Raw genomic sequence first — 21,798 nt, 5'->3', positions numbered from 1 at the left:
TAAATGGTTATCTGACGACGTTATATTTTTGCTATTTTCAATTTTAGATTCCTTTCCCATTAATAGATGGCACCATGGTCTCCATGAAAGTAGTTTTTTCGACGAATACGATAGATTCCTTGCCATCTCTAATAACAAGGGCCTTATCATAATACAGTTTGCTTGAAATTTTTCTCAGAACGAATACACATGAGTTAAGAAATATCCAAACATATTTCAGTACCCAAAAATTTATTTATGTCGTAAAATATGATATGAGTTATTATCTTTTACAAATGACCCGTTAAATCTGAGTTTTTTAATGAACATTGCGTCATGAAAATGCTTTTAAAATATTCGGCATTTTTCGGTTTGAGGATTCATTTCGGAGCCCGGTTTGCAGCGAAACACCTTGGCAAACCAATCGGTGTTTTTCAGCGGAATTGTGGCACTACGAATTTGAAAGTAAACGTTAATAATCATTTTTAAGATACAGGCTGTTCTAATTTTCTCTGACAGGTCATTTATATCATGAACGTTTTAATCTCGAATTTTTAAATTTTCAGGATTCAGTTGGTAAGCGGGTAACTCTTCAATTTCTGAATTCAGAAAATTTTAACAAGGTTTTACGGTTTTGAATAATTTATGTTTTTACTGGTAGGGGTAGACAAAACGTTTCAATGAGAAAGTTGTTGAGCATGCTCTAAAACGTAGACATTAAGTTATTTCAGTCTCAAAAGTCATTTTTCACTATTATATCAATGCATCAAAAGTGACATAATTCCCAAAAGTGTGACAATACCTGTACTTTCGTATGCTAAAGGTTTAATGAATGCTCGACTCGAGATCGACCACATAAAAGACGGCTTATTGTCGCCTTTTGGATCTTTTATTAGTCTATACATGGTATTATATCGTAGGTAGATGGCGATAGCATCTGCACAGAACGACGAAAAATCAAAATATACACTTACTTTGACCAGTGCTACTTAGTTCCTCCGTTCCTCACTACAAGGCGTCATTTGTTGGTTTTAACTTCCTTCCCTCCCCAAGGCATACTTTCCCTTCTCCCCTCCCAACTTGAATTTCGCTCGTAACATTCAATAGGTCCGATTGACACAGTTTTGGTAATTATGAAACAAATTGGTACTAGCCTTTTTCTCAACTATATAGCTCAATGGAGGTTTAAATGACACACGCGTCAGAGCAAATTAGAACTTCCTGTATACGAGATCTTACCGATAAATTCCCAACGAGTGCACGTCACTTTTGATGGACTCGCGATAAGCATTCGTCATATCTTTACACCACGTCTGAAATTTTTTTCAAATGAGACGAATGACTTTTACGTGTGTAGGTTATCCGTACTCACGGCAGCGTAGGCGATGGAAAACTGAGCGGATCGACTTTGATTGAAATTTGGAAGGAAATCATCGTGAAGTATATTAGTTGTCGATAACGTCTAATGAAAACACACGAAAACCAAATAAATTAATGGTGGACTGGTACGACGGGTTAGCCACTGATTTCTAATATTTCCAATTCATTTCTGCATTTTTGGAATTCTTGGTATTTATTGAGATTTCTTCAAATATTTTAAAACATTTCCGATACTTCTCAAATATCTCCGATTCTTATATTTCCGATACTTCTCAAATATCTCCGATTCTTATATTTCCGATACTTCTCAAATATCTCCGATTCTTATATTTCCGATACTTCTCAAATATCTCCGATTCTTATATTTCCGATACTTCTCAAATATCTCCGATTCTTATATTTCCGATATTTCTCAAATATCTCCGATTCTTATATTTCCGATACTTCTCAAATATCTCCGATTCTTATATTTCCGATACTTCTCAAACATCTCCGATTCTTATATTTCCGATACTTCTCAAATATCTCCGATTCTTATCCTTCCGATACTTCTCAAATATCTCCGATTCTTATATTTCCGATACTTCTCAAATATCTCCGATACTTCTCAAATATCTCCGATTCTTATATTTCCGATTCTTCTCAAATATCTCCGATTCTTATATTTCCGATACTTCTCAAATATCTCCGATTCTTATATTTCCGATACTTCTCAAATATCTCCGATTCTTATATTTCCGATACTCTCAAATATATCCGATACTTCTCAAATATCTCCGATTCTTCTCAAATATCTCCGATTCTTCTCAAATATCTTGGATATTTATCAAATATCTCCTATATTTATCAAATATCTAGGATATTTATCGAATATCTAGGATATTTATCAAATATCTAGGATATTTATCGAATATCTAGGATATTTATCGAATATCTAGGATATTTATCGAATATCTAGGATATTTATCGAATATCTAGGATATTTATCGAATATCTAGGATATTTATCGAATATCTAGGATATTTATCGAATATCTAGGATATTTATCGAATATCTAGGATATTTATCGAATATCTAGGATATTTATCGAATATCTAGGATATTTATCAAATATCTAGGATATTTATCAAATATTTATCAAATATTTATCAAATATTTATCAAATATTTATCAAATATCTAGGATATTTATCAAATATTTATCAAATATTTATCAAATATCTAGGATATTTATCAAATATTTATCAAATATTTATCAAATATCTAGGATATTTATCAAATATTTATCAAATATTTATCAAATATCTAGGATATTTATCAAATATTTATCAAATATTTATCAAATATCTAGGATATTTATCAAATATTTATCAAATATTTATCAAATATCTAGGATATTTATCAAATATCTAGGATATTTATCAAATATCTAGGATTGGATGTCTTAAAAGGCCAGCTCCTCGGACTTTGTATTTATATTTCTTACCTCAAAAACAATGGACGTAGCGGCGTTATCCGGAAAATCTTCAGTGATGGTCAGGACACCCTTTGACTAGAAAATAGTTACGATAAATTTATGTAACGTGGAGCTAAAAAAATGCGAGTTTTTCGAACTCACCCCTCCCTTGTACTGTTGTATCAGGCACATGACCTTCTCATCGTATTTTTTAGTAAAAGCTTCGCTGAATTGTCCATCAGCCAGCTTACCATTACCGTCAAAGTAAATTCCTACAATTTAATCCATAAATTTTTCCAATATTTATTAGACCGTTTAAGCACTTGCAAAACGCGTAGAAATTAACGTCTAAGAAATGAGCTATTTTAAGCTTATTAAAGCTCATATTTTACACGTTTTATCTCTACGCGTCATTACTTGAATTCTCGCGGGTATTTATCAAGGCGGGAGTATTCAACTTTGAATGGAGTTTATCGGATACGCGTACGCCAACGCGAGCCGTCAACGATAAAATTTAAAAATAGGTTCCTACCACTTATAGCTTTATTCGTGGTAAAAGTTGGGTATGCTAATAAACCACATTATATCGTAACTATACTATTAGTCTTCGGTAACACTTATTCTAGGATAACTACCACTAATCACTTCCAGGGCAGTGCAGAACTTTTCTGGGACCCGGAGCAAATGTTATACAACCCCCTAGAGACTTTGAAACGTTTTGTAATTTTTTAAACCCCCCCCCTTTAGACGTTTTCAAATAGTTATGATGTCTACCCCCTTCCGCACAAGAATGTTTTATGGGGTTTTCTGCACGGCCCTGACCTTTTTACCCATTTTGTTACGAGTCCTATATGTTCGATTGAAAAGGCTTGCGAAAGGCTCTGATATATTATATATTTGAAACAACTTATATTGCTTCCAAATATAAGTTATTCAAACGAATTTAATGTTTTTTATTGTTATTAGAAATGGTTTAAAAATCTATCTCGGGAGATGATAGAAGCAATAGAAAATGGAGATATAGAAAACGGAGTGGCTTTTATCTGTGTGATTGTCGATGGCGGCTGGTCCCACAGAAGTATGGGATTTCGGTTTTCTTCGAAGAATGGTGTCGCAATCATTATTGGGGCCAGAACGAAAAAGATACTTTTTATCGGTATAAGAAGTAAATACTGTTGTATTTGCGCGGTGAAGGAGGTTGACGCTAATGTACAAGTACCGTCGCATAAATGCTTCAAAAATTGGGAAGGCTCATCAACCGCGATGGAAGCGGATATCCTTATCGAGGGTTTCAACAAAAGCTTGGAGATGCATGGATTGGAGTATAGAACACTCATCGGCGATGGAGATTCGTCCGTGCACAAAAAACTGCAGGAAAATGTTCCCTATGGTCCTAGGATACGAAAAAGTGAATGTGCCAACCATGTGGTGAGAAATTATAGGTCAAAGCTTTACGCATTAGGAAAATCGTTCAAAGGAGTTTTGACTCAGTCCCGAATTACGCGAATGGGGAAAGGAGCCAGAGCCGCGGTAGCGCACGTGGCCAAGGAGATGAATGAAGAAATGAATGCGGAAAACAATCAAGAACGCACGTTGAATTTAGCCGCGCTACACAAAAGGTACGCGGAACGTCTCCGAAAAGACATTAGAAACACCCACCTCCATGTCTTTGGCCGCCATACTAACTGCCGAGATTATTTCTGCGATAAATCGGGTCCAGACAGAACGGCTTTGCTGACGAAACCCCTCGAAATGAAGTTATTGGAAGCTTCGCAACGAGTGCAAGATTTGGCTTCCTCATTGCTAGACAATGAGACCAACAATCTAGCTGAAAATTACATGTCGTTGGTTGCTAAAGCGGTTGGTGGCAAGCAAATTTTTTATTGTCGAAAAGGCTCGTATTTTACAAGGTGCGCAGCGGCCGGGCTACAATTTCAGCTTGGACGAAACTGGCACGGGCAAACCATAAAAAATATCACCCAAGAGAGCCCGTGTACAACGTTAAAAAAGCACGCCGCAAGAAAAGAAAAACAAAAGAAATGGAAAAAGCGATCACTGGAGAAAAAATTTGACGCGTTGAAAAAATCGTCGAATAAAGTTATAGAACCCATGGACAAGGCTAACTATGGTCAAAATTCCCAAAAGCCAGATATGTCGACGTATGATATGGAACGAAGGAAAAAAGAAATTTTACATGAACTAACGGTAACTATCAAAGAGCAACAAGAACTTAGTTCCAGAACAGTGATGCAAGCGGGCTGCGAGGAATGGCATTTACAAAGAAGGAAAAGAATAACCGCTTCCAGTTTTGGAAGAGTCTCAAAACGAAGACCACAAACTGGGAATGCCAAACTCGTTGAGTCTCTGCTTTACGCCAAATCTTTCACGAATGCTCCTGTCGAATGGGGAAAAGCGAAAGAAAGTGTGGCGATTGCCGACTACCAAAGAACAGAAAATGTAATTGTGGTCCCCAGTGGTCTTTACGTCGACCTGGAGTACGGGTTCCTTGGGGCCTCCCCAGACGGCTTGGTAGGCGACAACGGTTCAATCGAGGTCAAGTGCCCCTATAAAGCCAGATTTAGGACTCCCGAAAATGCGGCCATTGAGCAAAAGGACTTTTGTTCAAAACTTGTCCACGGAATGTTGAAATTGAAAAGAACCCACGATTATTACCACCAAATCCAGGGGTTACTTCACATTACAAAGCGCGAGTATTGTGACTTCATAATTTGGACCACTTGTGGAATGAACGTGGAAAGAATTTACCCTGATGAAAAGTTCTGGGGTAAAGTTTTGGAAAAACTTAAAATATTTTATCTTGACTGTATGATTTTGGAAATAGCTGATCCACGTTTCACCAGATCTATGCCCATTCGAGAACCAGTTCCTATCACAGGGACCAAGTCCGCTAGTAAAAGAAAATATACAAATACACCTGAAGCCCCCGATGAAACTCCTAAAAAGAAACGACAAAATAGAAAATCAACTAATTTGAAGTTGACCTGAGCAGTGATTCGAGAGTAAAAATATAAAATCATTAGCATTATTTCTGGTAAGGGTATGTGTAATAAAAACAATCACAATCCGTCCCTCTTTTACTCAAATCGCTTGAATTCCTTTCATCATATCACAGCCTAACAAACAGTATCACAACTATAAAAAATAAAAAAATCACGAAATTCATTTTCAAAGTTATTTCAAATTGTTCTTTTTATAAAGTAACGTGGCCTTCTTGTTGAAATGTTGCTCTTACGTCACAGTCTCTTACTTTGACAAGCCTACGAGCGCGCGCTACAGTCGCGAGGAATATAGCTTTTTCTAGAGCGGGTGCAAATCGCTCGTGCGAGGAATACACTAATAAAGCTGGGTCTTGTGACGTAAGAGCAACATTTTAACAAGTTGGGCAAGACCCCTTTTTATTTTATAAAATCAACTATTCAAGATTTAGTATACCCCTAAAATGCACCAGCTTTCGCTCGCGATGAAATATAATCCACTATAATGCCGATCCATCTCGAGCCGGGCAAGCGGCATTGTCATACTTATCGATATTTGCGAATTGTTACTTACGCTATAACACATAAAACGACACGAGTAACAGTTATCTGTACTAAATTAAAAATAAATTTCATTGTACTAAAATTTCAGTAGTTCAAAGATTATTGATTGTATAGAAAATCGAAAAGGGTGATAATGTTTTTCAGTAATCGTCCAAGTACTCAAAATGCCCCCATAGAGAAAGAAGGAAGGGGAGAGATATTTAGAAAGGTGACGACGTAAACTCGAAGGTAGAGAGAAGCTCGTACACTAACGCGCATCGCCGTTGCGCATGAGACTGCGTGACGTCATAATAAGTGGGGATTTTAAACTTTGCCAAAAACGCAAACCATAGAGACGTAGTTGCACACAACGATGCGCGTTATTGTACAAGATTGTCGGTAATCCTGGTAGCCATATGACGCGAAGAGCCACTCTGTGAAATTGGGAAATACATTGAAATTCCCTTTCACCATCTCTCCCCTTCCTTCTTCTCTATGCCCCTAAGGCCGTTATTCATTTTGGTCGCTCTCATCCCCCCCCCCTCTTTAAAATCAAGAGCCGCTTCTCAGCGGGAGTCACGGGATATCTGCCAACGCCTCCCCTAAAAGCTTCTTTCGGCCAGGTCTAAACCCTAGTTCTCAATGCCACCGTCTCAGGACTATAACAATGAAGAGAATTTGACAATGATTTTTGACGTACAATCCATCTGGTTCCCGCGTTAAATTCAAATAGTTTTTTATTCTGGCAACACCAGCAAGAGACGATTTTCAGAGCCATCTGGTGGTTTTTAAACGAAATAGAAAACCTTTTACTTCCCCCTTAAATCAAAAAGGAGCTAGTCAGACTTGTGGTCTCGACGGATTTGATTCGTTTTTGCACCTTTGGTTTGTGGGTAAAATTTCAACAATAGAAGGGAAGCCGGTACAAATTTCCGGGGTCCGCGCCACCTAGGAGCAACAAACACAGCACCCCACACAAGAAGAACGCAACCCGTCAATAGTCGTGGATTTTCTTGTGTACATTTTTCATTTGTTAGACTTTTTAGTGCCTGCTGCCGCCGGAAGGGAAAAAATTCGGAAATTGTCTTCCCCCTTGCCCGTAAAACGTAAAGGTTCGTCCAATCAATTACAGTAGATACAGGGACGAGAAAGTGTATTGGCGGCCTCTGTTGGAATATTTCACCTAAAACGACCTAAACACAAGGAGAGTTAGTTGTAAACAAAAAAAATGGTGCTCACCTAATTTTAGCGGTTCTTGACGAGGCTTAAGTGTTCAAAACAAATGGGATTTTTTTTATTTACGCTCGTAGTTTTATTTTTAATTTAACATCAAAATGGTAAAAACAAACTACAATAATACTGTCCATGGTGAACCACGTCTTAACAATGGCCGCGGTTTGTTCACATCTAACTCCCCGTGAATATGAAGACGTTTAAAATCAAAAAAATTTTCCCTGCTTTCTCGTCTCTGTATCTACTGTCCTTGGTCCAATGAAATTTGTACCCAAAGTGACGTAATTCTACGGTTTCCTTATTTTTTCAAAAGGTGGTGCTAGTAGTCGAGGGTTACTTTGAGAAGACACATTTTGAAAAGGATAGCTGTCCTGGAAAATCTTTTATTTGTCTATGGTCCCCCTAACGTATTTTTTAAAATAATTGTCTTCAGCATTAAGTTTTCCCGCGCCCATTTAGTTAAGCTTTTGCACGATGGGTAGCGCCATGCTAAAGACTGGATTTTTAAATTTAATTTAAGCATGAAAATGAATATTTCTTATTATGCCTTGGAAATTTGATAACTAATTGACTTAGCTCGAAACTGATTTGTCTCGAATATGATTATCATCGAAAGACTTTGGTTAATAATGTAATAATCTTGAAACTGAAATACATCTTACTAAGCTTATTAAATGTTTCCGAATTTCGTTCTTTTTCAAATTCGTAACTTCTCCATTTCGAACATATCGTCTACGACGCTTTTCCGTTTCGATTATCTTCATTTACGAGCTCAGTCAATCATTGACCAAAGTCTTTCGATGTTATTCAGATTCTAGACTAATCATTTACGAGCTTAGCCAATCATTGACCAAAGTCTTTCGATGTTATTCAGATTCTAGACTAATCATTTTCGAGCTTAGCCAATCATTGACCAAAGTCTTTCGATGTTATTCAGATTCTAGACTAATCATTTTCGAGCTTAGCCAAATATTGACCAAATCCTTTCGATATTATTCAGATTCTAGACTAATCGTATACGAGCTTAGTCAGTCATTGAGCAAAGTCTTTCGATGTTATTCAGATTCTAGACTTATCATTTTCAGGCTTAGTAAGTCATTGACCAAAGTCTTTCGATGTTATTCAGATTCTAGACTAATCATTTTCGAGCTTAGCCAAATATTGACCAAAGTCTTTCGATGTTATTCAGATTCTAGACTAATCATTTTCGAGCTTAGCCAAATATTGACCAAATCCTTTCGATATTATTCAGATTCTAGACTAATCGTATACGAGCTTAGTCAGTCATTGACCAAAGTCTTTCGATGTTATTCAGATTCTAGACTAATCATTTACGAGCTCAGTCAATCATTGACCAAAGTCTTTCGATGTTATTCAGATTCTAGACTAATCATTTACGAGCTTAGTCAGTCATTGACCAAAGTCTTTCGATGTTATTCAGATTCTAGACTACTCATTTACGAGCTTAGTCAGTCATTGACCAAAGTCTTTCGATGTTATTCAGATTCTAGACTAATCACTTACGATTTTAGCCAATCATTGACCAAATCCTTTCGATGTTATTCAGATTCTAGACTAATCATTTACGAGCTTAGTCAGTCATTGACCAAAGTTTTTCGATGTTATTCAGATTCTAGACTAATCATTTTAGAGCTTAGTGAGTCATTGACCAAAGTCTTTCGATGTTATTCAGATTCTAGATAATCATTTACGATTTTAGCCAATCATTGACCAAATCCTTTCGATATTATTCAGATTCTAGACTAATCATTTACGAGCTTAGTCAGTCATTGACCAAAGTCTTTCGATGTTATTCAGATTCTAGACTAATCACTTACGATTTTAGCCAATCATTGACCAAATCCTTTCGATGTTATTCAGATTCTAGACTAATCATTTACGATTTTAGACAATCATTGACCAAATCCTTTCGATATTATTCAGATTCTAGACTAATCATTTACGAGCTTAGTCAGTCATTGACCAAAGTCTTTCGATGTTATTCAGATTCTAGACTAATCACTTACGATTTTAGCCAATCATTGACCAAATCCTTTCGATGTTATTCAGATTCTAGACTAATCATTTACGAGCTTAGTCAGTCATTGACAAAGTTTTTCGATGTTATTCAGATTCTAGACTAATCATTTACGAGCTTAGTCAGTCATTGACCAAAGTCTTTCGATGTTATTCAGATTCTAGACTAATCATTTAGGAGCTTAGTCAGTCATTGACCAAAGTTTTTCGATGCTATTCAGATTCTAGACTAATCATTTTAGAGCTTAGTGAGTCGTTGACCAAAGTCTTTCGATGTTATTCAGATTCTAGACTAATCATTTAGGAGCTTAGCCAATCATTGACCAAAGTCTTTCGATGTTATTCAGATTCTAGACTAATCATTTTCGAGCCTAGTCAGTCATGGAAAAAATTCGATCTTTTTCTGATGCGCAATGTAAAGTATACTACCAGTTGGGTCGAATCCGTGAAATATTTCGTGAGCGATCACGTGTCCGAGTATCCCAAATAAGACCGATCTATCGGGAAAAATTGGAAACGTGTATAATACCCTTATTGCTTGTTATTGAATACAAGCACGAGCGTATTCATTTGCACCATGTATATCTAACTGTGTTTCTAAGCTGTGGGTCAAAGATAGCTGGTAACATTCTACACGTCTAGAGCGTTGCCAACGTGAAAATCAAGGCCAGTGCATGAAAATTTTCTTAAATATATTTCAAGAATTTTAGTTCGCCAATAGGCGCTTAAATAAATCATCCTGCAAGGAAATCGCCAAGAAGTAATATTTCCGAGAGCCAGGACCCGCAAGTTATTGTTTATATAGTGATTGTGGAAATACTGGAAACTTTTCAAATTTAAACAGAACTTCGTGTTTTTGCAAAAACCTACCTGGATAAAAAGGAACGCAATTGGGAACTATTGTTGTTACCGTAAAGGTGGAAAATTTCCATTATTTTAACAAGCACTATATAAACAGTGATTTGCAGGTCCTGGCTCTCGGAAATATTACTTCTTGGGAGGATGATTTTTTGAAGCGTCTATTCCGACCACTATAGTTCATTTCGAACCTGAGCCTCGTTGTCAAGGCAACGGAAAGGTTTCAAAAGTCAAGACCTACAAATAGATTTGCCGTTGCAAAATGTGCAATTATAACAAATTTATTATGTTATTTAAGATTTTTTTAGCTTCTTATAAGATATTAAATTTAAAGCATTTTAGGAAAAGAAAGGTAAGGATACATTTTTTTAAGTAAACGACCATACCATCTTGAATAAATTCATTTGAGCGTTAACCGAAGAAATCAATTACTGTTAATTCTGAGGAAAATATCTGAAATTTGTTAATTATCTTTAAAGAAATGTGTAATATTAATATTTTAATTTATTTTGGTTCAATCGAAAAGATGGGCATTAAACTTTTATGAAATAAAATTTGGCTCTAGGCAGTAGGCCTTGTCAATAAAAATTACCAAAGTTCCGAACCAAATAAATATCGTCGTTAGAACACCGAAGACCCGAGTTGAGTACACCGATTACAGTCATACGAAACTGACTTTGGTAATGCTAAATCTGTAATCAGTTACGTATAAACTTGGGTGCAGTCAAAGCTACAGCTTGTTCACCGATTGCTCGGATACAGAATCGAATCTGTCCAATGCAGTTATACATTCATGGTAGAAATGAAAATCTTTGTGGTACAAGTTAAGAGAATGATTTTATACCTAGGCTGCGATACATCGGCTAAGAACGGGTAATCCAAAATCGAAATTGGAATGGCTAAAGTGAAGCAAATAAGCATTTATTTAGAAATGCGATGGAAGGAACGTACGAGGTAACGTACTTATGGAATTGACCAACGGATGATACCAGGCGTTGACCCTAATTAGGTCGGATGAAATCCAACTTGAAGCGGATTTCGAAAATTAGTTCATTTCGGGCTAAAAATATAATTTACTTACTATGTTTCGCGGACGAATTTTTGATTGAGCAACTGAGTAGTTTTATGAGTCCATTGAAGTCCCAGCAGAGCCATGCTGACATCGATGTAGTTGGACGTATTATTTACGAAACCACCTATTGCGTAGTGTTTACTCAGTTCGTCTTCGTTGAGAATCCAATCGGGAAAACCAACGTGCGGAACTATTTTTTTCAACTTAATAAAAAAACGAAGTCTTTATTCGCTGGAAAATACCGGTAATTAAGGGCTGATTTTCACTTGGCGAGCGCAAGGAGGATAGGAAGGGAGGCGAAGTAGGAGGGATGAACGCGCCAGCATCCTTGTAAGAAGCTTAGCGCGCGCTCGGCGGGAAAATTCCGGGAAAATGGCAGCAAGATTCAGTGCCATCTTTCCCATTGGGCAAAAAGAGCACTGCCCCAGGGCCCCATGATTCTGGAGGGCCCCAAGATTCTGGAGGGCCCCATTTTTCAAATTGTGAAATGCAAAAGAAATTTTAATCAAAAAAAGTGTTTTTAACATTGCTCGAAAGTCCTAAACTTCGTATTTAGTCACGTCTATAGACAGCGTAAATCTAAAACGAATAAATACTTTTGGTTGTTGGTATTTTTAAATTGAGAATAAGCTTCTTCTTTAGTAACCTTTAGTAGGACGAGTGAAACTATTTGAACCGATAGTTGTAGATTACAGCAACGATGGACTTCGCACTGGATGTTAGAAACTTGGGTGGAGTTACAGGGGATCGCCCATATTTTTGCCCAGGGGCCTTCAATTAGGTAAAGACGGCCCTGGCAAGATTGCGGCCGCTACGCTACGTGTTGCCGCCATTTTTAACGAAGTTTTCCCGCTGAGTTCGCGCTAAACTTCTTACAAGGATGCTGGCGCGTTCATCCCTCCTACTTCGCGTCCCTTCCTATCCTCCTTGGCGAGCGTCAACGAAAAGCCTGTAAGACGCAAAAATATTGTATTAGGCCTAACGTGGATAATTGCTCTAGTGAAAACCAGCCTTTAAAGATGATTGATCGACGCCCACCATCGTGAAAGTTTTCCCCAGTGAAAACCACGAGTGACTAAACGTAGCAACGGTTCCCAATTTTCATCGGTCAAAAATAATCTCAAAACTCAAAGTAATTATTGCAATCAGAAGACAAACGATAAGACCAGAATTCTAACCTAAGCTAAACTATTCGTAACGTAACCCTTGAGCCCAATTGGTCATCCACTAAAAGATACAGGGGGCCATTTAAGTAGGGAGGAAAAGAAGTAAATAAAAAATTGAAAGCAAAAACAAGCATAAATTTCCGGTTCCCCGAACGCCATCTAGTGTTGATTGAGTCAGAATTCGGAAATAGGTGGCGGTTGTAATTCGAAAATCCTGCCATGTTTGGCCCCTCATTTTTACATTAATTTGAACGATTCTAAGAAAGTATATGTTTATTTTAATAGTTGTTTAAAACATGACTGATACTTCATGGTATTCTTGATTTTATTAAAAACAGTTAAAATTTACATGTTTCCGAAGCTTTCGGGTTCGAGACCCCTCGTCAAGCGGTATTTTGAAAACTGAATAATTTTACAGATTGAATTACAAATTGTGGAATTTTCGATACAGAGATTGACATTTCTCATACAAATAAGTTTTTTATGATTTAATTTTTAAATAATTATAAATATTATACTAATTATGAACTTAGTATGTATAAAAATAAGTATTTTCTTTACTAACCACACTCGATATGATAGCTGTGTATTAATATTCCAGGATATTTACTACGACGACCTCGTGTATTTTTTTTTAAAACTGTTCCTAAGAAATTGGCCCCCAAAATGACAGAGGCCCGCGATCGCGCGTTTTTCCCAATAGGGGGCAATAGTGGTCGGGTGTTAGCTCTATTGGACGGGTTTTTCGCAGAGTCCTGTCCTGGATTTATCATTATTTGGCCAATGCCTAACATAACTTAGGATTTGTTACCACTGAGGCTACGGTGAGCGTCGCCGAAAAAAAATAGCTCTTTCTATAGTCAAAACATGTATAAAAGTGGTATTTTTGTTGCACGCGCTGTTGAATTATTTAATATAAATTAACTCGCGCAATTATTCACGCGGTCTCTTAAATATAAAAATATCACGCGCTCGTATTTTTAAGAGAACGATAGGTGGTTTTATTTCGCCTGTCCGAGGACAAAAAGTCTAAACTTTTTACCCTAAAACGTTTTTTTCGCCTGTTCTCGGGGTAAGATTTACCCTGTCCCGAATTTTGTTCGCTTGTTCCAAAGCTCTAAGGTTACACTTTTTACTCCTCCTCGAAAAGAGGTGTAGAGGGAGTAATCTAGCTTTGTCGTCTGCTTAAATTTCGTTTCACGAAAACATGACGGGTTTTGAACATCTTCACATATGGAAAGCTTATAATAACGAAAATTGAATTGTTAAATGGTATTTAATGACTTTGAAAGTCACTTGATGACTTAGGCCTATCAGGTGGTGCCTTGGTAATTAGAAAAGCTGAATATTATTATTAAATGAATGAGAAAAATGAGTCACGTATTGATGACCTCACCACCGGTCGCCATCTTAAAACAAAACTACGGCTGCTACGGCAATAAATAACCTTTAACCTTTAACTACTCCCTTCTTACTCCAACTCGTTTTTTTCGTCAAGATGGAATTGGAGTAAAATGACGTCATAGGGCTACACTTTTTAACCTGCTCAAAAAACCCGGAACAGGTGAAAAAAACCACCTTATAAAACTGACATAAACACGTGACCTCTCGTATTTTATAGAATATCCTATTTTTCGCGTAGACGCTCACCGTCGTGTCGTTCTAACCCGAGTGATACCAGCTCTTAACCTAACCTAACCTAACCAGAAACCTAGGGAAAACCAAGGCGTAGCAAATCACGAACCTCAGAGACCCGGCAAAAAGAAACCCGATGCCACCTAGGAGCAACAAACACAAGGAGAACGCAGCTAGCCTTTAAGGGGGAAGACTACAGTGGCCATTGTCTACTTTCGCGTTATTTCAAGCTGAACTCTTTTAATTTTGTATTTTAACATATAAAATTAATATTTAAATGTAGAACAGCCTCTTGTTTAGTGCCTAAAATAAATTTGACAATTTTAAATTTAAAAGTAATTAAGTTATTACGTTTTAATTCGGACCCCCGGAGCTAAACAAGTTGGGCAAGCGCCCAAACTACCCTTTAGTTAGGACCTTCTCGTTAACTATTAATATTAGAATTATCAAAATTATTTCAAGCACTAGAGGAAGGTTCAGCCTAATAAGAAAAATATAATTCAATTGTGTAATTGTTAAAACAGAAACGTTCAGCTTGAACGAAAAAGAGGCTTTTACTGTATTCTTCCACCTTAAACACTCTAACGCAGAGTTGTGTACAAATTTCATTGGACGAGCCTTTACGCTGAGCGTTTTACGGAAAGGGGGAAGACAATTTCCAAATTTTCCCCTTCCGACGGCAGCAGGCGCTAGAGCGTCTAGCCAATGAAAACTGTACACAAGAAAATGCACGACTTTTGACGGGTTGCGTTCTCCTTGTGTGGGGTGCTGTGTTTGTTACTCTTAGAAGAAATTATGAAAGTGGCTACGTTTAGTCGATTAGTGAAAAGGAAAAGCCTACTTTGTCAACCAGTATGCTCTTGGCACCTTCGTCTAACCAATCCGACTTGTTAATGCGGCTTTCAATCGTTTTCTTCACGTCGTCGATCATTTTCCCAACCTGAGGATAGTTTTATGACGGAAAAATTATATCTTCATTCATCAAAGATAATATAGACCTCGTACCCTAGATTCGAAATCACTGCCTCGCGCATAGTCCATATCGCTTACCTCACGTTCTCCACAAATATTAGCTCTATGGGGCGCGTCAAAATTATAAGCATTCTCGCGTTGATAGTGAGAACTTCTCAAAATATTTACGGTTCTTCTCACGGCAAATGACGTAATATCTTCTCACGAGTTCTCATGAGAAGAGTAAAGGCGGATGCACACATACGGTCGCGAGCGAGTTTCACGCGAAATTTTCGCGCTCTATTCGCTCGGTTTCGCGCGACAACCATACACACGTGGCTTCGTCAGTCGCGCACGCTAAGCAGGAATCGGGATTCATATATTCATTCATATATGTCATACCTAACAAATTCATTTCTACACCAATTTAATTCCATGAGTTTTTGACATCTTGATGGTAGAATGATTTATGCTATATAGACGTTAATTTTTTTTACGTTTTCTAGTAATTTATTTTCTTTTTACATTTTCTATTAATTTAATTTCTTTTTACATTTGTTTTCGATAAAAACCGACACAGCCACTACACGTGCCCAGCTCCAAACAACCATGAAACAACGAAAGAAAAGATTGCATCATGTGGTAGAAGCTTGGCTTTGATCACGTGAATGAACGCGACCATTCTATTGGCTAGTTCGGGGGAGACGAGCGACACTCGCGCGTGAAAATAGAAAGAAATCCTATTCCCGGCGACGTTTCGCATGCTCGCTGGCGAGACCGATATTTTTCCACGGCGCATGCGTTCGCGCGAAATTTGCGAGCGAAACTCGCTCGCAACCGTATGTGTGCATCCGCCTTAAGAAAGCCTCCGAGCATTGTCACTTGGGGCGCGTCAAAATTCTAAGAAGCAAGTCTACTCTTGAGAAGAGTTCTTCGTGAGAATTTTTCTCTCCGTGAAAACTCGCTAAAAAGCGTCAAAAGTAAAAAGATTCTTCTAAAGATGGCGGCGGACTAGAATGCCACGAACGTTGTAATCTGAAGCTTGTTTTCCACTGGCGCGCGCAACGACGCGTTTCTCAGCTTTGAAACGTTCAAACGCTTTTACGCGCGTAAGGAAAATAACATTATGACGCACGCTAGTGGAAAACAAGCTTAAGATTTTGACAATAAAAATTATTTTAACACGATTTCATGATAATATATGAAGGAAGAAAACATTTTACTTATAATTTAAAAGGAAATATTTCATCGGAAAATAAAATTAACATTCGGTTTTCTCTGAGCTTCATTTTCGTCCACAAAAATATCATACTGTTTATTTTCTTCAGCATCAAGAATATTAGCTGCCATTTTTATTTATAATTCCCCCCCCCCCCCGTTTTGAGCAAGTGAGAATGCTCGGCGGCATTCTCGGTCTTCTCGAGAGAACTCTTGAGAAGAGATTACGTCACTTCCTGTGAGAAAGACCGTCAAAATTTTGAGAAGTGGGAATTCTCACTATCAACGGTAGAATTCTTAGAATTTTGACGCGCCCCAAGTCAAAAACGGGGGGTGAGGGAATTATAAATAAACATGGCTGAAGGAAATAAACAGTATGATATTTTTGGTAATGAAAATGAAGCTCAGAGAAAACCGAATGGTAAGTTAATTTCCGATGAAATATTTCCTTTTAAATAATAAATAAAATGTTTCCTTCCTTCATATATTGTCGTGAAATCGTGTAAAAATAATATTTATGGTCAAAGGCTTAGTTTACAGCGTTCGTGGCATTCTCGTAAGCCGCCATCTTTAGAAGAATCTTTTTACATTTGACGCTTTTTAGCGATATCTCACGGAGAGAAAATTTCTCACGAAGAACTCTTCTCAAGAGAAGAATTCCTTCTTAGAATTTTGACGCGCCCAAGGTAACCAACAATAGAAAGTGCCCTACAGCAACCGATCGCTACCTTAGAGCCAGAATCAAGCAAGTCTGAAAACCCCTATTTGAGAAAAAACAGTTTTTAGTTCGAAATCTAGCATAATAACAATGATAATCTAATAATGGAAATTGATAAAAATAGAGTGAAAATATATATTCAACATTTTGTACTGAGGCACCTTGATTTAAAAACACTCAAGGATTCTTATTTTGAATTTATTTCAATAGTCACGTATCTCGACTTACTTGACTTTTGCTCTCAGGTAGCGCGATGGAGGCCGATTTTTCGGAGGTCACGTGCCGGAAGTGGGTAATCGCTTCGTTACAAAACCGTGAATCGGAAAGCTTTCTGAATTCGAATTTAGGATACCGAGTTCCGTATTATCTTTGATTGGATTTTACCAGATCTTTCTTATGGGTGCGTTGCGACCAGAACAGGTTATAGATGTTGGCCGCTACGTAGGGCATCAAATTGTTGACTTCCAAGGCGCATCTGTGATCGTTGTCCGCCGGACGCCCAAAGAGACTGCTGAACCTCGGTGCAAGTTGGAATAGCACCTTCGTCATAAACCAATTTTGCACCGTCCTTCAAAAACCACGCCAGTAAATATCACGGAAACGAGTTGAAACTTTCCAACGCGATCGAAATACCTGACGTCAGAAGCGTACAAAATGTCAATGACTTCTTTTACCGCGCTTGCGTCCGCCATAACTTCCATTTTATCGTCGACGTTCGCGTTCAGCAAAACTTTCATCATATCAACCCAGTTGGCCGGCGACGGTAAAGGGACCCGCTGGTTCAAATCAGCCAGAGTCATTCTCATTTTCTTGATCGTTTCGGGTAAGTTCATCTACGTAAAATAAAAATATGATTCATTAATTTCGTCAATTGGAATTATTTAAAATAAAACTAGAAATTGACCTACGTTGTCCGACGAATATTGAATCGGTTTTTTCACATTCTGATGAAGAAATAAATATTTATGCATTTGACATTTAAACAATCAATAAACCATCGCCGTTAAAACAAAACCACGTAACTTGAGATACGTGGTTTTGTCAAAATTGACATATTTAGATTCTACACCCCAACTTAAGTATATACCATTAAAAACATTAATAGGTTGCAATTGGATTTATTTTTTTTAAATCGAGAAAACATTTAAACGTATCTTTGATATTCACAATTTATTTCGCGCAAAAGCACGTATCTCGCTTATTTTCAGCTCCTATCTCACTTCATGACGCAAAACCACGTATCTCTAAAAAATCCCCTTTAGCAAAATATTTTTAAATTAAAATCCTCTTAAAGAGTCAATATTGAAACGAAATTATTTAACTATAAAATTAAAAATTATTTAACTATAAAATTAACTGGCTTGTAAAAACCTAACACGCGATTTCACAAGTCCCTGCAAAATTAAAAAATCAATTTTTCTCAAAAAGGCCACCGAAAAGATACGTGGTTTTGTTTTAACGGCGACGAAACACTCCAAACCTGAAGTTTATTATCCAATTCTTTAATACCCTTAATGTCGTTATCTAACCACGCAAAATCGCATTCTACTTTCGACGTGTTTAGGAAACACACTATGTTCTTAATAGCTTCTTCGTTCATGACGTAGTTTCCTTCCGTATTCGTAAAATACGTCGACGTCAAATCCGCGAGCAGATCAGACTTGGAAATCTGAAAAATACTACCCTTATTATCGCGACACGTTGTGAGAGCTATGAGCAACAAACACAAGGAGAACGCAGCTAGCCTTCAAACAGCCTAACGCAGTGTTGTGTACGATTTTCATTGGACGAGCGTTTAAGCTGAACGTTTTACGGAAAGGGGAAGCCAATTTCAGAATTTTCCCCTTCTGACCGCTGCAGGTGCTAAAGCGTCTAGCCAATGAAAACTGTACACAAGAAAATCCACGACTTTTGACGGGTTGCGTTCTCCTTGTGCTTTTGTTGCTCCTAGGTGTGAGTAACCGAAATAAATAAAGCGTAATATACTTTACAGATAAAACAAACTTGTCGGCTTCGAGAGGATGGGGCAAGACAACGAAGTTCAGGATGATATTCAGATTAAATTCCTGGAGCGCTTTCAAATTATACGAAATGACGCTTCGGACACCGTCTTCTACGCTTCCGGAAGTTGAATCTGGGGCGTCGAGAATGGGCCAACCGCCAAACTGCTCGATCAAACCGATAATATCATCTATCCTTTGGTTGGAAGAATCGGCTACGCGAGTGGACAAATGACGCTCGATAAATTCGTACGGACACGAGCGATAGAATTAGCCTTACCGACGCACTCGTGAAATACGTAAGACGCCAGGCCACGAGGTTTACTGAGATCGTCGGGCGAAAGTATTTTCAGAAGCGCTAAATCAATCAAAATAGACAAAAACAGAGTGGTTTGAAATTTCCATTTTGAAAGGGCGCTGGAAAATGGTCTTACTGGATAGCTCATCGAGAACGCTGTTTTGTAATCTCTCAAATGGACCGGTAACAGGCGTGACGTCGGTAGCCGGAAAATGACTTTGCCAATTTCCGCAAGTGTAATTGTAAAAATTCTCGCACGGGTCCATCGTTGTATCCATAATATTGGAAAGATCCGAAACTATGATCGTCATAAAATGTCACTTTCCGAAATACGACCAAAAGGTAACCTATATCATGTTTTTATTTCACCCACGAACTTTCAATTGGAATATACTTTAAGGTGGAGACTATTCAGAACGTCAAATTCCGTGATTGGCCTAGATTTTGCATTCAAAATTTAGAACAAAAATGATTATCGTATTGCTTTTATCAATTAAATTCAAATTATAAATCTCCGATAAAAATTAGCGTTGGCGATTTTGACCACTCTCAAGTTTATTTCAATCGTATTTTTGTTTGGTATCAAAAACGACGCGCAAATCAGACGTTTCCGCTCGCCTGTCGAATCCTAGTAACTCCAGTGAACATTCTCAATATTATCACTTTTTGTAAATCTTGTTTATATGAATTTTTAAATTGCGAATCGTTAAAAGCTTTTAAATAAAGTTTTATAACACTTAAACTTTTTCTTGTAAGAGAAATAGTAATGAAAATGTTCAATACACTAACTATGAATTGAACCCCTCGTGTGAGGCGATCATCGGTGGTGTAGTCGGGTCAGGGCGTCGCCCCGGTGCTATTTTCAAAGGCAGGGCGCCGCCCCGAATTGGTTTTTCCATTTTGCCAGGGCGCGCCCTGCCTCTTTTTCTCAAATTTCCAGGGCGCGCCTTGCTTCTATTTCGTAAATCATTTTTCTCGAATAAAGGGTGTGTGAATTTATTATAAATACCATAACAATTTCAAATCGTTACCTATGTACGGCCAGCTTCGATCACTCAAAAAATCGAAGTTGGACGTAAATTTTTAGCGGCCGGTACAGCCAACTTCGAAGTTGGCCGTTCCCCAGGTAGCGCCCCCGTTTTTTTTTAGGACTACACCATCATACAACCTCCGAGCAAAGACGTTCGCTCCAAGGTCAAGTGTGAGGACGCCAAAATAATCTCCTTGGCTTATAAAGAGAGGACCAAATGGTCATGGGTAAAATATGGTCATGGGTAAAATATGGTCATGGGTAAAATATGGTCATGGGTAAAATATGGTCATGGGTAAAATATGGTCATGGGTAAAATATGGTCATGGGTAAAATATGGTCATGGGTAAAATATGGTCATGGGTAAAATATGGTCATGGGTAAAATATGGTCATGGGTAAAATATGGTCATGGGTAAAATAAATTATCGCCTATACGAATAACATTACCAGTCTGTTGGCAAAAACGTTCTCGGCATATCACTTTGGTAACGGTAGCTACGTTAACATTAACATCTCCTGTAGGAATCAACACGTGTTACAACACTTTATCCCAAGGCATAAGATAAAATAAACGCCTTACTGTCTCTAGTCGCCAAAACCAAAACCGACACGAATAGAGAAAAGGTCAAAGCGGATAAAACGCAAATGGTCACGCATGATTTATTGACTTTACTTCTCGTGTAACTGTACCAATAAAAACATCATCATAATCAAGGCGAATATACAACCAAACCTAGGCTTAGAATTACAAGACCAACTCACGAAGTTTCCAAATAATCCTGGGAGTTGGAAAGTTGCATAGACATGGTCACAAATATAAATATAACCTGTACCGGGTTCTCTAGGATGAAATACGACTTTAATTTCTCAGAACTAAACGAATCCCCATGATGCGAATCCGAGAAAGTACTTAGAAAACCAGTAAGGTAATTGCGTATCGAACTGATAAAACGTGGAGAATGTATATTGTTGCTCCATCCATATCTAGCCGTTTCCAAGGAAATACTGATAAGCGTCGTACCTTGGAGTTGTTAAAATAAGCGGTGACCCTAAATCTATAAACGATGGTGTAATAGTAATCAAGTTTGAAAAAGGTGGTTTTAAACGAAATAACCTCCTTGATATTCATAATACCACTGTCATGCATTGAGCGTCGAGATTATATCATCCTTTATGATATCAATATCTGAACTAACGTGTTTAGAAGTGGCCTACGTTATAATAAAG

General features: G+C 37.7%; 2 protein-coding genes across 2 annotated transcripts; one reads left to right on the top strand and one right to left on the bottom strand.

The window, feature by feature from the left end:
• Positions 1–212: 212 nt before the first annotated feature.
• Positions 213–21,485, bottom strand: LOC149923643 (membrane metallo-endopeptidase-like 1). The gene is made up of 20 exons (XM_090160292.1): positions 21,334–21,485; positions 21,152–21,255; positions 21,019–21,087; positions 19,676–19,837; positions 19,522–19,599; positions 19,233–19,456; positions 18,722–18,910; positions 18,150–18,185; positions 17,875–18,074; positions 17,626–17,809; positions 15,196–15,294; positions 11,563–11,756; positions 11,445–11,506; positions 11,326–11,380; positions 10,053–10,120; positions 2,977–3,086; positions 2,845–2,910; positions 1,352–1,441; positions 1,219–1,292; positions 213–430 (listed from the first exon to the last, which is right to left on the bottom strand). Exons 1-20 carry the CDS (start codon positions 21,375–21,377, stop codon positions 328–330), a joined length of 2,211 nt encoding a protein of 736 aa, XP_090016418.1. The 5' UTR covers positions 21,378–21,485; the 3' UTR covers positions 213–327.
• On the top strand, positions 4,078–5,820 carry LOC149923644 (uncharacterized). Its single transcript, XM_090160792.1, has one exon. The coding sequence runs from the start codon at positions 4,078–4,080 to the stop codon at positions 5,818–5,820; it is 1,743 nt and encodes a 580-aa protein (XP_090016918.1).
• Positions 21,486–21,798: the final 313 nt, after the last annotated feature.

The sequence above is a fragment of the Leiobunum rupestre genome, chromosome 10 (assembly GCF_980474605.1).
Source record: "Leiobunum rupestre chromosome 10, qqLeiRupe1.1.hap1, whole genome shotgun sequence".
In the NCBI taxonomy this organism is placed as follows: Eukaryota; Metazoa; Arthropoda; class Arachnida; order Opiliones; family Sclerosomatidae; genus Leiobunum; species Leiobunum rupestre.
Note: the sequence above shows the minus strand (reverse complement) of the source record. Positions and strands in the feature narration are given on the sequence as shown.

Excerpts from the sequence above, each read along its gene's own strand:
- LOC149923644 (XM_090160792.1), top strand. The coding sequence starts at position 4,078 with ATGGAAGCGGATATCCTTATCGAGGGTTTCAACAAAAGCTTGGAGATG.
- LOC149923643 (XM_090160292.1), bottom strand. The coding sequence starts at position 21,377 with ATGTCTATGCAACTTTCCAACTCCCAGGATTATTTGGAAACTTC. Across the intron at positions 21,088-21,151 it reads GGTTTTGGCGACTAGAGACA|GAGATGTTAATGTTAACGTA; the intron begins GTAAGGCGTTTA and ends TGATTCCTACAG. Across the intron at positions 18,075-18,149 it reads TTCAATATTCGTCGGACAAC|ATGAACTTACCCGAAACGAT; the intron begins GTAGGTCAATTT and ends TATTTTACGTAG.